This window comes from Lampetra planeri, chromosome 41, assembly GCF_965212315.1.
Source record: "Lampetra planeri chromosome 41, kcLamPlan1.2.h2, whole genome shotgun sequence".
NCBI lineage: Eukaryota > Metazoa > Chordata > Hyperoartia > Petromyzontiformes > Petromyzontidae > Lampetra > Lampetra planeri.
The window spans coordinates 8,539,626-8,556,218 of record NC_136147.1 but is presented as its reverse complement, the minus strand read 5'-3'; the positions used below and the strand labels follow the sequence as shown (position 1 = coordinate 8,556,218).

The following is a 16,593-nucleotide window of genomic DNA, read 5'->3' as shown; positions in this document are numbered from 1 at the left end:
CTTTCACCAACTTGCACTGATCCACGTGATGAAGTCGGATCAACCATCCATGTCAGTGACCACCTGCACGGTGTGGCGATGCCGTCATCAAATCACAGATCGTATGTGATCCTTTCTAACACACATGGCTGGGATCGTGAGCACAAGATTAATCGAAATGAATCGTTTACTCACCGCGAGGAACATCGCGCACAGGCCACACGCACGTGCGCGCGGGCTAACCCCAAACGCTCGTCTCCCGTCGACAGTGGCGTTTGGAGCCGTGCAGACTGGGCCGTCCTTCCAGCTGCTCTCCGGGCCGACCCTGCAGACGCTGCCGCCAGTGTCGCAAGCCGCCCCCCCACCACAGGCACCCCCTGCTGGAACGCAGACGCTGGCGGGTGACGAGCAGCAGCAGCAGCAACAGCAGCAGCAGCAGCAACAGCAGCAGGTGGTGGTCAGCCCTCAAGGCCTGCTCCACCTACTGTCCGCCTACAGAGTCGGTGAGCGAGGGTGGCCACGGTGAATGTGCGTGTTTATGCTTAATGAGGATTGCTGCTGCAGTGTGTAATAGTTCTTGCGCTGCACTATGAACCCGTTAACCCCAGTTGATTCCTGGCCACGTAGGAGGATGGTGTCCGCAGCTGTCGTGAGCCTTTCCCATTGCTCAACTCGTACTTAAATGAGTACCTAGTGTGGGTAGCACTCGGCGAAATAACGTCAGCTGAGCATGATGCTTGCCAAACCACCCCTTCGTGTGCCGTGCCTGGCTTCATAGCAGCTCGCTAACAGCACTTGCCCCAACGGCCTTGCTAGGCTATCCAGGAGATCTTTGACTTTATGATGGGGAGTGGTGCTGTGGTGGCTAGTACAGCGTGATACAGTTCCGGTGATCCGAGTTCGATTCTTGTCCACGGATGACGCCAGTCGCGAGTGGTACTTGAACCTGTCCTGGGGCTCAAAGAGCACCTGGTGTCGTGCGTGGACATTGCCACTGGTGGCCCCGTCACCTTCTGTGCTAAATCACTTGCAAATATAGCCGACATATACGACGGTATCACAATTATGAATAACGAATAGGCTTTACCCTTTCAAGCAATAATACGAGTGTGAAGATATAACTGGATGATATTGGTCACGAAAGCCGACGTGTTAAACACTCCGAGCTATTTATACTTTGATATTTGCATTGCCTTTGTGCTGGCTGCCTTTTGGCATTCTAGAGTTTAACGCTGGTGGTGCGACATGGCCATGAAGGAGGCCGTCTCTGCAGTAGGCCGATCATTTTCAAAGACAATGCGTTCACTGTCAAAGCACGTTTGTTTGCACGTTTTACCGCAAGCGTGTGTGGTTAATGCCGACTTGATGCCTCGCTATCGGTGTCTATTTGGTGTTTGATCATCTTAGCACCTCCTGTATTTTTGCCAGAAAGGGTGTAAAGCCTCTTGTCTTTTTGTTGCCTACGAAACTAAATGGGGGGAGCGGGCGAGGCGTGGTTGGCATCGTGCGAGTCTGCCTGCGTCTGCATGCATCTGCCTGCGTCTGTCTGCGTCTGCCTGCGTCTGCTCAGGGATGCTCGCGCTGGGGATGCTGGGACGGCGAGCGCACAACGACCACCCCAACAACATCTTCTCGCGCAGCCCACCCTACACAGAGGACGTCAAGTGGCTGCTTGGCCTTGCCGTCAAACTCGGTACGCCTGCCCCACGCTCCTTCCTACCGCGCGCCTCCCTCTGCCCCCACCCCCTCCAAACCCCCCTCCACACACACACACAGGTGCGCGCGCGCTCACTCGCACACGAAGCCAGGGCAGATCAAGCAAGATACAATGTCGGGGTTAAGGGGGTGCAACTGACGGTTCACACGGCGATCGTGCCAACTGACCGCGCGTGAATCGCAGCGTGTTTTGATCAAAGATTAGCTCTTGCCCTGATTGTCTGTGTGGGTTTTGATTTAATTTTGTATATCGATCTGTCCGATTTTGCACCCCGGATGAGCACGGCTGGCTACGTGCGGTGCGAACGAAGTTCAATATAGATACATACATGCATATCCAGAGTTATAACATAGGATAACGGATGTAACGATTGATCCGCTTGACGAGTTAGTGAATTGTCATTATTGTCACACCCGAAGTGATTCAATAATAACAACGTATTTGCACTTTCATTCTGTCAACAGTATTGTGGGCATGTAGGGTATATGTACGGGTGTGAACCCATGCTTGTTTAGATAGAAATACACTTTGGCTTTGTGGAAATTCTAGGATTGTTCTGCAAGGGATCGTTCAATATTATGAATGCGTGTCATGAGCAATACCATACTACAGGGTTAAATCTGATGAACGTGTTCGCGAAATTTTGAAGTGCTCTTTATCCAAGGGGGGGAGGGGAGGGGGGTAGGAAGCAGTATAAGCTGCTTACAATTCTCGACATTTTTTTTATACTCATTCATATGTTGACTGCTGGATGATCCGTAACTTTGTCAATCGAACGTGGCAAAGGCGATGATTTTGGCACGGTCATTTTAAGCAAAATTCACTGGCAAGGCACGATCAAAAGAATTCACAGCCGAGGTGCAAAGATTTCACTCGGCCTCTTCCAAATTCACGATTTCTCTGGAAACCATGACCTTGACAAAAACGACAATCGCAGCATTGACCACAACCGCAGTCATCCTGGAGTCCTAGATTGTAACGCGGGGTGCGCTTGCGTGCTGCACAGAGCTGTTGCCGGCCGTCAGCCGCTCTTGAACCCTTGTGCCGTCTGTGTGTCCCCCCCCACCACCACCGCGCCCCCCGGCCCCACAGGCATCAGCCACGTGCACCAGTTCTGCATGGGCGCCGCCAAGGGCCTCCTGAGTCCGTTCGTGCTGCAGGAGCTGATCCTGGAAGCCGTGCAGCACCTGTCCAGGCAGAACCCGGCCAACCTGCACGGGCACCTGCGCTCGCCCGCGCTCAGCCAGCTCGTTCAGCGCTGCCAGCAGACGTACAGACAGGTGCGGTGGGGGCCGCCAACCCGTGCATCACCAAAGACACGGATCCCCTTCATAGGCTTCGGTGCCCCCTTTTCAAACTCTTGAAACTATGTTTTTTATCTCACCAGGTAAAGCCCCCACTGAGCTATGTAGCTAATTTTTCAGAAGCGACCCAGCCACAAATGATAGCTCAACGAAGTGGCTTATCACGTGTGGAAATGTATAGCCGACAAACACTCGCATTTCTAAATGTGGAGGTAAAAACTGGAGGACCCAGATAAAAATCTACGCAACCACAGGGAGAGACATTCAAACTGCAAATATAGAGGCATCAGGGATTGGGATCGAACCCTCGACCTCCTGTATTCCAGGTGAAGTAGTTAACATCTCGCCACTGTGGTGCTGGCATAGCCCAGCCCAGCCAGCACCAGGCCCTTACAGCATGGTTGGTTTTCCACTGGCAATTTGCTGTGCCATGCCAGAACCAAAGAGTGATACGCTGGCCTAATAAGGCATCTAACTCTGGCTTGGGGACAAGCAGGGCCAGACGCGGGGGGGGGGGGGGTTGTGCTCATAACTCATTCACTGCGTGCAACATCACCACCCTCTCGTGTGCCATTCCGGACGCCATAGATGATTGCTAGCAGTCGTCTTCTTGGTTCTTTCGGTAAAGTCACGTAGAAGGGAAATAATAAAATAAAAATAAAACATAATAAAATAATTCTCACGACGTTTCGGCCACAACGCAAGCAGCTGTCCTCAGGTGAAGAACAGGTCTGTCGGAAAGACAGCGTCTGAATGGGCACCACCAGGCTTGGCAGCGTATATTTAAGCTGGGTTGGAGGGGTGGAAGGGGCGCCTTGACAAAGGAATTTGCATATCAAGATGAATTTAGCATATTTATGGGAAATGCAGATATGGGATTAGTCACTACTTGTGGAATGCGTAGGCGGTGGGGGGGGGGTTTCAAAGTCATATTATGCCTATGCAGTATGCAGGATTAGCAGCTAGCAGTCTATTAAAGGCTACATGGGGGATCTTTGCTTTTGTCTTTGTGCAGTGCATCGAGCATCGCTTGTACCACATCAGCCCGGCGGACTACGACGACTTTGTGAGCCTCATCTGCAGCGCGAGGGCCGCCTTCTGCCTCACGCCCGTCGGCATGGTGCAGTTCAATGAGGTGCTGCAGGGCCTGCGCCGCTCCAAGTACTGCAAGAAGGAGCTGTGGCAGCGCATCTTCGCCGAGATGGCCACGTACACTGCGTGACGGGCACCCCCCCCCCGTCGCTCCGGTCTGCGTCTAATGCTGCTCGCCTGCTGGACTGTGGGCCGCTGTCAATAATTCCTGGCAGTATTGGCTTCATCCAGTACCGCTACTCCTTCCCCCCCTCCCCCCACCTACCTTTACTCAGTTGTGCCGCCCCTTTCGTGCAGTGCTGCCCTTTGTCGCAGTGTTGCCCCCTTTCATTCAGTGCCACCCACATTCAGCAACAGCTGCCACTTACACGTCATGCACTGCCACCCCTTTCATCTGCTACCAGCCACCATCTTCATCCGCTGTCACCTTCGACCGGTGCCGCCCCCTTGATGTGTTACGATGGATTCCCAAGATCGCCTTTCCTGCCTGGCGCCCACCAAGCAAACGCATCGACGCTCGGCGAATTGCGGTCAGGACTAACGCAGGTGGCGTGCGCTGCACTGATGTGACGGCTTTACGGTCAGACCGGCGGCTGCGGTCTGTCCGCCCCCCCCACCACCCCCCCCTCGCAAGCCCAAAAACACCAACACCGTCTGCCCCCGTGCGGCGGGTCCGGTCGACGGAACGGGCCGAGATGCGCGCCGGCATTGCGTCGCTGCCCTCGGCCGTGCGCCGATCTGCACGTCGGCGTGCTAATGGCACGTTCTCGCCCTCGACGACTCCTGTCCCCCGTTGCCGAGCCCGGCAGCCAAGGGGCGCTGCTGCCCCGCCTGACGCCCACCACTCGTCTGCCTCCCGCCGAGGGTAGCGGTGTTTGGACGAGCTCACTGCAAATTGGCGTATATATATTTTTTCTTCGTTCGTTGTTTCTTCCAATACACGTCCATGGCCTCGAGTATTGTGATTTTGTTTTCTTTGATTTGTTTTTGTAATTATGAAGCTTAACCAGCGTGGTTAATCAATTGGATTGTTGCTCAGACCCTTCGGCAGAAGTACAAAATGCAATAAAAACTACCAGGTTGTGTGTAGAGCCTGCAACTTGCGGTATACTCACCCAAACTCTGCATATCATCATTCAAAGTCAAGTCACAGCCAAAGGGTGTTCCCACTGCCCATACTAGCTGGCACGAGGTGGCATACATGTTCATGTGAGACGACACACATGTTCATCGGTGGTCCTCAACCAGCTGTGGAAATTACATGTTTCCATGTCAAGGGACCCTCAACTTTTTGTCAATTCCAGAAAGTGTTGGAGATTATTTCGGCCACAGAGGAGGTGCGATGGGCTGAGTTGACCCCTGACTAGGCTAGGTCGCTCATGACCTTCCATTCGTGAGTTGAGAGTTTGAAGCGATGATTCCACCTCGACAGGTCCACCGTCGTGGATGGAAAGTATATTCTTTAGCAAGTGAGAAAGGCACGTGGCTTGCTTTGTTTTGTCAACAAGTTTACGCATTCACAATTTGTGTAAGAAATCTTTTAAAAACGAATTTTCATCTTCCCAGCCAAAAAAAGTGGTGTGGGTCCCATTTTTCCAATCATTAGCATGACACTTTGTTTACAAAGACTCATAACCCATTGTAGTTTGGTATCAACGCTTGCAGGTGTAGCGTCTTTTTAAACAAACGTTTTTCATACGAACCCAGATGTCGGCGGCACGCCGTCATGGTTGTAAACAAGGTTCGGGCAAACATCGTGAGTTTCGACCGCTGTATTTGAGTGCGCGGTAGGGAAGAGTGGTGCGCTGTGTCCATTTGGGAATAACACAGCGTGTGACGTTTAAATCATCCGTCTGCTGTCGGGTGGCTCGCTTTGGCTGAGTTCAGCTCGTAAATCCCCGTGGAGAACCAGTAACAAAAAGACATATACGAAACATTTTTGTAAGTGTGAAGGTTGTCAGAATTTAAATGAATTCTGAATGATAACAATTTTACCATTTATGGGTTTTATTAAATACAACAACAAACCCAGCACATAAATATCTCCAGATCCAGGTTTTAATTTGTATCGATGATTTAAATACATATACGAGTTTCCATACGCAGCTCCGTTTTGTGATTAGTTTTTAAAATGGAACAGACCGTCTCAGCAAAGGACATCAAACACATCTTTTCTGCTCACGTTTGCCAGCGCCCTTGACAAGAAGCAAGTTTCAAGGGTGACTGCTGTTTGCCCTCGTATACTGGAGATAGAAAACCCCAAAAGGGTTTATATTTAGCCACACCTGATGTGGTGAGTGGTAGTGATAACTGTCCAATTATGCCCATCACCACGATACAAAAATCCCTACGTCAAGAACTTCATTGCAATTACACGCTGTCTCGTCAGATTGTGGTCGATGATGAGATCAACAAGGAAGTTAGTTATTCACGCTCCAAACATTGACGTGGAACGCCATTCCATTGCCCAGCACTCAGGGAACTCTACTCATGCATATATTGTTGTTTGCGTACGCATTAATTTAATGTATACATCTAGGCGGAGAGGCTCCCCTCTCCCCCTCGGGGTGGTTGGGGGACAGAGATCCCAGCCTCCAGCTCCCCACGGCCATGGTCTTCAGTGTTTTAAGTTCCTTACCTACGTGGGTTTATATTTAACCACACGTTGGGAGGTGGAGTGTTGCTGGTAATGAGGCACGAGGTGGTCACCACCCTCTCCCGTAACTTCACCGAAAGTTCAGTCATGTCCATCGCTTGACGACAAAAATCCGTAGGTCAAGCAGTTGCAATTGCACGCTGTATCGTCGGATTGTGTTTGAACAAATGAATGAGGCAGAAAGTTTCCTCTGCAAATTCGTTTTATTTTGCTTATGCCCACCTTTTTTTTTTTTTACAAATGTTGATTGGGAGCAGACATTGCTCCGACACCTATTGACCCATTAACTCGTTTTCCGTTTGCTAATTTTGTTATCGCGCACGTAGCTCTGCTTGGCACGTGCACGTTGATTATTTCTTTAAATGGCATTTCTCCTCTGTAGTTCCAGGTTTGGCCTTGCTCTGGTTTGGTGTGGTCCTACTGCCTGTTTAGTTTAACCCACCGCTCTGCTCTCCGATGTGTCTTCGTGTTCGTACTGCGTGTTTTGCACGGCGTGATGTCCGACGTTTCAGCACGTTGGAGATGAGCGTCCCGGTCATCGTGCCTGATAAAACACGCGGTACGACCCGAAAACACGCCGGAGTTCGATACGGCACAACCCGCGAAAACATAGGCAGCAGCCGCGGCTAAAATGGAACATTCCTGGAGTTGGTGTGTTTTTCCGGATAACGTGGATGGTCTTCAAACGTGACATTTCCCATTCTCCAAAATATTTTCGGTCACCAAATTGATGTACACGTTGCGCAATTGGCATTTTGTTACACGTCGAAGCGTGGTCTGATTCGGAGCTAACTACGTACCCAACTTGCTCCGCAGAACCATTCGGCGTGGTCAGAAATGACCCGACATCGCAGGCTCTAACCATACATCACTCTTGGTCCCGTCTGACATTCCCTACAATTTGCTCTTGCCGATCCTGCAAATGATAGCGGTTTGCACGTGACAGCCTGGTTTTAATGTCGAGTGGCTATTCGTGATTCCCAAGATTAAAAAATTGTATAAAATATGAATGGGTAAAAATATATTACATGCTACATTTTGGTTTGAATATTTCCCCGTTTGCAGCCAATTCCTGGCTATATTTAGCAGTGTTCTTTGCTGACGGATATGTTTTATGTTAAAATTCTCAACGTCCATGGACTGACATGGAAATCAATGATTGTCAGGCCACAGGCAAGTACATGTAGTGAATGTCACTACGATATGAGGTTTGTGATTAGGTGTAGGGGATCAAATTTAGTTTTCAGAGGCAGGATTTCTTTAAAATTGGTATTAACTAAGAATGGTTTGTGTATACAAATTGGATAAACGTGTGTTGTTTACATCACGGCTAAAGTTAATTGCTGCATGATCTTTAAAAGCACCAAATGTCATCACAAAACGTGCCATTTCGTACATTGCATATTGAATGCTTCTTGCGGAACCATCACAATTGTACGTGGCACATACGCGTGCCTGATTGTGTTTTTGTCTTTTTGTTGTACGTCATTCGGACAAGATCGATACCAAACCCAAACAAACCAGGATGAAAAACAAGACAACACAATACTAATTAATATATTGAAGGAAAAAAATGGGATTGTCCATTTGAAAAGCACATGACACGAGGTGGTTTCTGCATCTTAACTTGCTGGAGATGACACGAAAAGAGAGTTCTCTTTTTCTCAAATTCGCAGCAGCCTTTCAACGTCCCACGCTTTTAATTTGAACCGCGGGCGGCAAACCCCAGAGCAATGCCATCAGTGGGCAGCAGAGGCAAGTGATGAATGACCTGGTCCCCCGTTTAAAATCAGCTTGTACCCCCCCCCCCCACCGTGGTGTGTCGACTCGCGTATTCTGAGAAGAGATTATTTTGCGAAGTATGCAAATTATATCCAGATAACGTGCTCGTGAGCCTTTCGGCTAAGAGTGACGACTGAACGATACTGAAGAAAACGACGGACGGTACACGTCACGACGGACGAGACCTTACGAAACACGTAACCACTACGAGATGAAGTGACAACCGAGAAAACGGACAGTAACCTACGAGACAAAAACAATATTGTCGTGTGGAATCGTGACCATTAATTTTAAATCGCCACTGAGTGAATTGCTCGCACATCTATTTCTAATTTGCAGACTCGATTCTACTCGGCTGTACCATACATTATGGTACTTGAAGGAGGTTATAGGACAGGACAGTCGGCTTCACACCACACAAGACCTCATGATTACAGCGACAAAGTGCATTTTCAGGTGTAGCGACAGTGTGGTACATTGGGTCGGAATATTCCTCCTCATGTGACAAGCAGAGAGGTCCAGTTGCTTTGAAAGCTTAAGGCGCTGCAATAACAGGTTGCGCAACCGGTGAAATGTTTGGCTGATTTTGCAGCCCGGGTCGTTGTGTGTCGTGGCCACCACGTGCTATTCGTGAAGTGTGTTAGTGACTGGGCGGTTGTCTTGTGTGAGGCTGTAAAAACAAAAAAAGTGCGCGTCTTGTGTAATTGCAGCGTCCTTTTGCGGAAACAGAACCCTCCTTTGTTCGTAGCAGCTTCACACGAGGCACACACAAAAAAAAGAACTCAACACATCCGTCAATAACGCAGCTTGAAAAGGAAGGGTGTCTATATAGAGATGGCACGCGTGCACGATCGTTTTGAGTGCCACTGGGTTTATGAGTTGCGAAACGGAGTTCACTTGAGGCAAACTTCAGGGAAGAACTTTATTGGAGTTCCTAAGACAATATCCCCCGTGTATCGCCTTTAACAGACTGCTGGGGAAAGTGCTGTTAGCAAGCAGTAATGTCGGCCGGCACGGCACACCTGGTCTGCCTGTTTACTGCACACTTGCACCAGGTGCTCGTTTGAGGCCGACCGATTGGAGTTCCTCACACTACAACACACAGGCACTCGTCAGAAGCCTTCCCGTCGGAACTCCCTGGTCACACGTCACAAACCCCTGTCCCCCCCGAAGTGGTTCTAGAAAGTTCCTCTTCACGACTCCTTTCCCGCCAAATCTCTCCTCCCGTCCCCTCTGCTTTTTCTTGCCGGCTGCTTGCCCCGCCGCCGCCTCGTGTTGGATTCATTTCGACCGTGTCCTTGCCTCACCTTGATGTAACCCAACCCGGCCCTTTACAAAAATAGATTTTATTCTCGAATTAAAATGTTTTTTTTTTATCTAAGTCGGCATTAAACAGATACACCAGCTTTAGAAAATGTATCCCTCTCGAGTGCAGGAGAGGTGTTTTTGCAGGTCCTTAGTTGTGTTCAGGATGCAGTGATTGAGAAAGGAAGATTTGTATTTCTTGCGAGCGAGGTGACTCATGGAGGGCGCCACCAGTTGTGCTAATATAGCCCTCGTGTGTTTCTCTTTACAGATTGGGGACCCTAAAACTAGGCATTTAAAACTAAATTTGCTCAACTGTTCAGAGAGAAATGTAATGCAAACAGTTTCACGTAACTTAAGACGCCTTGCCATTGCATCATTGCTTGTGATTCAAGGTCGCAATTTGATTCAGAATCTTTGCAATTTGAGCAATGAACTACTCTCAACTTTGTTCGGTGAATGGTAGCACCTCTCGTAGCTTGCTGGGGTGGATTCTATCTCACTGCGTAGAGCGCATGAATTGCCAAGTGTCGATTCTACAAGCAATTTGTTACACGTATCTCGAGCCTTAGAATCAATGACAGTCGAGGGAGTTCACGCATCGTTACACCCCTATCCGATGCACACAACGCGAGTGTTGTTGTGTTTGTGTGCATACTGAGGATTGTGTTCAAACGCGTGAAAACTCCATTTAAATTTGACCACGTGGCTTTGTTAGCAACAATTCCCCCACTCTCCCGCGTATCGTTAATTTACGCAATTCTCAACACGTCGGAGCAAATGACCGTCTGAGTGGACGCGTTTATATCTGCGTCTTTTTTTTCTTGTTTACTTTTCATTCGAGGCATTTCTCATCGAAACACTGTTAGCGCGCACCCCCTGCTCGTAGCCACAGCTGAACGACCCCGCGCGCGATCCGTTTGAACTGGCAAAGGGGGTCCACACGCACTGGCTCACTGAGAAATGTCAAAATTGGCGTCAGGAACCGCGCAGGTGGTTAAAGTAAACTGGAACTCTCTCTCTCTCCGTCTCCCCGCCGGTGTCGAGACGGCCAACGATTGAGTCGGTGTGTTTTTGTGTGGTGTCGGGCAGAAGTGGGGGGGGAGTAGCATTTGTGTTTGTAACCTCGATTCTAACCACGGCCGCGAATGGCTGGGGGTGAGGTGGAGGAGGTGGAGGAGGTGGAGGAGGTGGAGGAGGTGGAGGAGGTGGAGAGGGAGTTCCTCTTTCCACGCCTTGCAAACCGTGCCCCGGCCCGTTACGTATTAACAACAAGAACGACGCAAGGTGCTTTATTTTCCCATGCGAGGAAGGACGAAGAGGAGGACACAAGAAATAACAACGACTCGGAAGAAACCGTGACTTAAAAGGAATTGAGCATGGGAGATGTTCGTAAAAACATTAAGTCGATATTTTTGTATCATCGTTTTAACGATTTCGGATTTGTGTCGTCTTTCCCCCCCCCCCCCCCCTTTCTGAACGCATGCTGACGGTGCATTTATTTTTGGGTGTTGCTGTTTAGGTGTGGTGACGATTTGATTCCGTTACCACGTTTTTGTTGGGTTATATACGTGTGTTCGGCAGGATCGCCTGCTTTTGGCCGTGTAAAACCCCCTTAAGGGGTTATTGCCGAGCCTGAAGCAAGGTAACCCAATGATCGCGTCTCCTTTCCCCACGGTGGCCATTGGTGACTGACATGAAATCAGGTGGCACGTATAAAATATCGGGTGTGAAAGGAGGGGTAATGATTGTTTTTTTTTTCTTTGAAGGGTGAGACAGTTATGACAACTTATACCGCAGGATTTACAACTGCCGTTTCGTTACTTTCTAAAAAAAAATTTCAAAAACCTTCTCCACAAAACTAACAACAATTACGGGGAAAGAATTTGTATTGCAACAATTTGTTATTTTCTCCCTTAAAGTACAAAGTGTTATTTTTTTGAAAAAATATTAAGCAGCTATGAGTGGAAGTGGGTGATAATTCTTCATATAATAAAACTATAATTGCCGGAACGTTAAAATAATTGTGAAAAAAAAAATTAGAAAAAAAAATTCTTGCTTATTCATTGAGTAATTGTGTTTAATGTTTCATTATTTTTTAGACTTGCAGTGTTTATAACATTCCTATGTGTATTGCTTTTTTTCTTGTATATTTCTACTTTGTAAACAAACTGGTAAAGGTTCCATGCTTTGTTTGTGTGTGCAGAAAATCAGTTTAGGCAAGCGAGTGGTTGTGCGCGGAACGGAATGGACCGACGAGAGGGACAGTCTCCGTTACCTCCAACCTGACTTTACTTTGATCGTTTTATACAAAATGATAACGTGTAAAACCCTGTTTCATTTCTCTGTTGGTTTGTTATCGTAGAGATGTGTTGAGCCGTTTTCCTCCAACCTGTTTAGGAAATGTATCAAATTACTTTATGAAATAAAATTCAACATTTCTCAAACTGTGTGCTTGTGTGTTTTATCACAACTGGAGTATTACAGTGTTCACTAATTTTCAGACGGGGGTCGGGAACTTTCGCCGTTATGGGGCCGTCCATAAATGGCGTCACGCACCTAGGGGGGAGGAGGGGGGGGGGGGGGTCAGACATTTTTGACGATGTGTGACGAGGTGGGGGGGGGGGTTGAGAAATGTGACGTCACATCAAAATGCGCAACTTTAAATAAATATAAACACGTTCTACTTAATTAAATAGACTTTAATAATTGTTTTATCCTACAACATAAGAGTGCAGCGCCACATTAAATACGCACGACAATGACAATAGTTTAAAGCGATTTGAAGCATGTTTTCTTTTTTTGGGGGGGGGGGGCAGAGCTTTGTGACGTCATATTTGAGGGGGGGGGGGGTCTGAGAAGACAGAGTCAGTGAGGGCCGCCACACGTTTAACATAATTGGGTTTTCACCTGTGGATCGTCGGGGGACGCACTACAGGTCACCAGGGGCCGCCAGTAACCCGTGGGACTTGCAATGAGGAACACTGGAGTGTTTTATGGATTTTAAGGCACACTTTTATCCGTGTTGATTCCCTTCAACAATGTCCGCGTTGTGTTTTCGCACGGCCGTACCTTCATCTCCCGCGGACGGACTTCGGTTCCCCCTCCTGTTTGACGTTTCAACTTTGCTCCTTTTGCGGGTGTGGTGGAAGAGAAAACATTTCTGAAGCCGCCTCGGCTCAAGGAACATTTTAGCTCTGAAGAATTGATGGCGGACGGGTCACGTCATGCTGGTGGGGGTCCCATCTTCATCGATTTTAAAAGTCATGGAGTGCCCGTGCACAGGATGTTGTTCAATGGTCACGGAGCCTGGAGTATCAGTGACTTCTAAATTTGATTCTAGATTTGAAGCTTTCGTGACTGCAAGGATTCATACGCTGGTTTTTTTTCGGAAAAGTCACGTAGGTAAAAAAATCTAATAAAATAAATGAAAACAACTGAATTAAATCACGATGTTTCGGGTGCCAACACAAGCGTCCTTCTTCAGGTGGGGACAACGTAGCGAAAGCACAACCGCTTAAGTGTCTAAGAGATGGCTGTGACGAGGAATTAGATAGTCGCGGGGGATGGAGGGAGGGGGAGCCATGGTGTGTGGGCGGGCTGTGGACTGGGAGGCAACGATGTGAGGAACGGGGAGGGCGCTGGGAGGCAACGCATGGAGCTCAAACTGAAGCTTTGTGATGCAGGGGGCGAAAGTAGATAAGAAAGCAAAGATGAGTGACTTACCGTATAAATCAGAAAAAGTTGGGGGTGCATCTAATAATGTGGTGTGTGGGGGAGAGACCAGATTTGTTTCACTTCACACCAGGCTACAAGTTTGGAGCGCAACTTTACTTTCAAGATGTACTATAATCCTGGGAATGCGGTGCCACTCACGGCTGAAGTCTTCTTTCTCCACATCCTGTTTGTCCTCCAGCTCTCATTTTGTTAATAAAATACCCAACATTTCATAATCGCGCGTGTCATAACCGTGGGTGTGCACGGTTCGAGATACGGGGTTTTGAAAGGAAACAAACACACGAGTGACGTTTCGTTAATGCTATATTTATTGTTTAGTATCTTCACAGACTAGCAAATTAGCGAAAACCATGCAGTTTGTTCACAATGCTTTTACAACTGAATTGCAACGAAAAGCCTTTTTTTTCTACCAGGTGGACTTAGAGGACCACGCGTGATTCGACAGCGACTCGCCGCTTACGAACTCTCACCAAGTGGCAGCGTTTTGCCTCTTGACACGTGCTAGCCGTCACTCCATATGTGCCGAAGCCAAAGGACGTCAAGGAATTCGTTTCCCCGCACAGCCCAGCCTCGAATGACGGCAAAGGGAATTCGTCATCCAAAGCCCTGGAAACCCGTAAAGTGAGCGCGCGCGTGTGTGTGTGTGTACGACTTAAGATGCCACGTAACCATAGCAGTTGCATCTTAAGCCAAAATGCGTTCTGGCCTTAAGACGTGCTCGCTAACAGTACTTGCCCCCAAAAGTCTGTTCAGGCTGTTTGGGGGGCCTTTAGTGTATTTACAGCGTTTGTGTGCTTTGGCCTAAGATGCAACTTTGACAAGTGTGCATGGCATCTTAAGCCAACGAGAACTCGCAAAACAAAGCTGGGAGCCGTGGATTAAAGGGGGGTTCCATTCATGCACGGAGACGACACAAGGATCGAGATGTTTTGAAACAAGCGGGAGTTGCACTGTCGTTGGGACGGTCTGAGCGCGTCGGAGTCCACCACCCACAATGCAATGCGCGCATTCAGGGATGAACGCTAATACGGTACAATATATGTGTTTTAATTAAGCGGTTTGGCGGAATAAGGCCAATTCGCATTTGTTTTTGTCTTGGCAACGGTGAAGTACTTAATATGGCAAAGGTTTGTAAAAGGGAGTCCTATCAGGTGATATGGCTTGGTAACAAAAACATAACCGAGGACGTCTTTGGTAGCGCGCAAAGCAACTTCGGCTGGGGCGGGGGGGGCTTATAAAAGGGATCTTTCGAAAGTGAGATCGATTGAAATTTGAATTGATCGCCAAAGTTCCCGGGAGCGCGACTTTCTACTACGGAGGCGCGAAAGCCGATGACGACAAGGAAACATGAAACACGTATGTAAACATTGTGTTGTTCGTTTTTTTTACTTTACTTGAGCTCATCATTTTACTCACATCATGGAAAGGTTGTTAATTGTACAATTTAGCACGATTTGACTTATATTCGTTGTACAGACACATTGGAAGCCATTCTTTTACTGGTTATGTTTAAGACTTCTTACGTAATTTACTGCATCATTGTGGTTACTAATTCATGTAATGCTATAAATATATTAAGACTTCGAAACTAACATTTACACGTGGAATTAAATACAATATTTTTTTCCTTTGCTTTGCACCGGACACGTTTCCTTTGAAGTTACACATTTCAGTTCATCCGTCAAAATTCGTGTCGGTATGACATTGCACTTCTAGTTTACGAAAACTGTTTAAAAAAACAACAACTTAACGGTTGCATGGACACAAACGACGTTTGAGACTGAAACAAGAGAGGAAGATGACGTGAAAGGTCGCGCGCACTCGCCTCGTCACAGCCAATCAAATGCTGGCTTCTGTGACCCCCAATCAACGCCGGACTTAAAATGAGCACTAAAGTCAGTGTCGTGATATTTTATTAATTGTTCATTTGTTTCGCGGTAACAGGGCCACGTTCACTCGACTGGCAATTTAAAAGGCAATGACGACAACATTCTTACAACACTTTTTTTTTACAGAGCTTGATTAAGTTACCGCATTCTCCAGATTATGAGACGCCCTACAAAATAAGGGGGCATCTCAAACTTGTGGCCAGTGTCAATAAAGGTACGAATATCTGGTCTTGCCCGCAACTTTTCTTTTAAAATACAGGGGAGAAAAGGGTGCCTTTTAATTCAAAGAATACGGTACCACTTTAGTTTTTATTGGCAAAAATACTATAACCAGTTGGATTAAAAAAAAGTATCCTTGGAAATTGTTTCGTAACAATGAGATTGTTTTAGCCATCACATGTGGACCGTCTTCCATCACCATTACGAATGAGATACGAGACGATAAATTGCAGATACGAAAACATCACGATTGTTTTAAAAAACATTTTTGTTAAAGATCCAAGTGTAACAACCGATTCAAATTATTTCCAAACGTTCACACCTTGGTAATGACTGAGACTCGAGTAAAATATAACATCCAGTACGGCAACATAAGAGATTAATATTTGAAAAATAAAATGCTACAAGGCTTTTCGTTACAATATTAATCAAGCACAGACATCATTCCCCCCCCAAAAAACCCTGTAGTTATAAACAAAGCAGTTTATATAAAGTCCTGGCTTTCACCCAGAAAATGAACCTCCTCCTTCTCTACATCTCTAACTCATTCAATATGAATGGCCGTGACAGTGTTAAGAGACTTAACACTAACGCTAGACTTCTAGGCAAGATGAAGAAATAAAAGAAAGAACAAAAAAAGCATCCACTGTGCGTCTCGGCGTGTTGACAAACATGTGCCAAGTGTTTCCGCTCCGTTCTCTTGAGATTCTCATCGGGATCTCGTGCGACGACGGCAGCGGATTCGTCGACCGCGGGACGATGCGGTGTTAATGTTATCATCAGCATCATCAGCATCATCAGCATCATCAGCATCATCAGCATTATCATCAGCATTATCATGATCGGCAGCAGCATCATCCCATTAACATTGACACCGCGCCTTTCCATGCAGTGCATCTCACAAATGCCCTG

General features: G+C 47.5%; 1 protein-coding gene across 1 annotated transcript in view; it reads left to right on the top strand.

Annotated features, from left to right (window-relative positions):
* Positions 1-12,282, top strand: part of ZSWIM8 (zinc finger SWIM-type containing 8) — a 99,403-nt gene extending 87,121 nt beyond the window's left edge. The window contains exons 23-26 of the mRNA XM_078613506.1: positions 249-482; positions 1,550-1,672; positions 2,789-2,976; positions 4,016-12,282. Of these exons, the coding sequence (XP_078469632.1) occupies positions 249-482; positions 1,550-1,672; positions 2,789-2,976; positions 4,016-4,222 (752 nt within the window). The 3' untranslated portion in view covers positions 4,223-12,282. The remainder of the gene's footprint in view (positions 1-248; positions 483-1,549; positions 1,673-2,788; positions 2,977-4,015) is intronic.
* Positions 12,283-16,593: the final 4,311 nt, after the last annotated feature.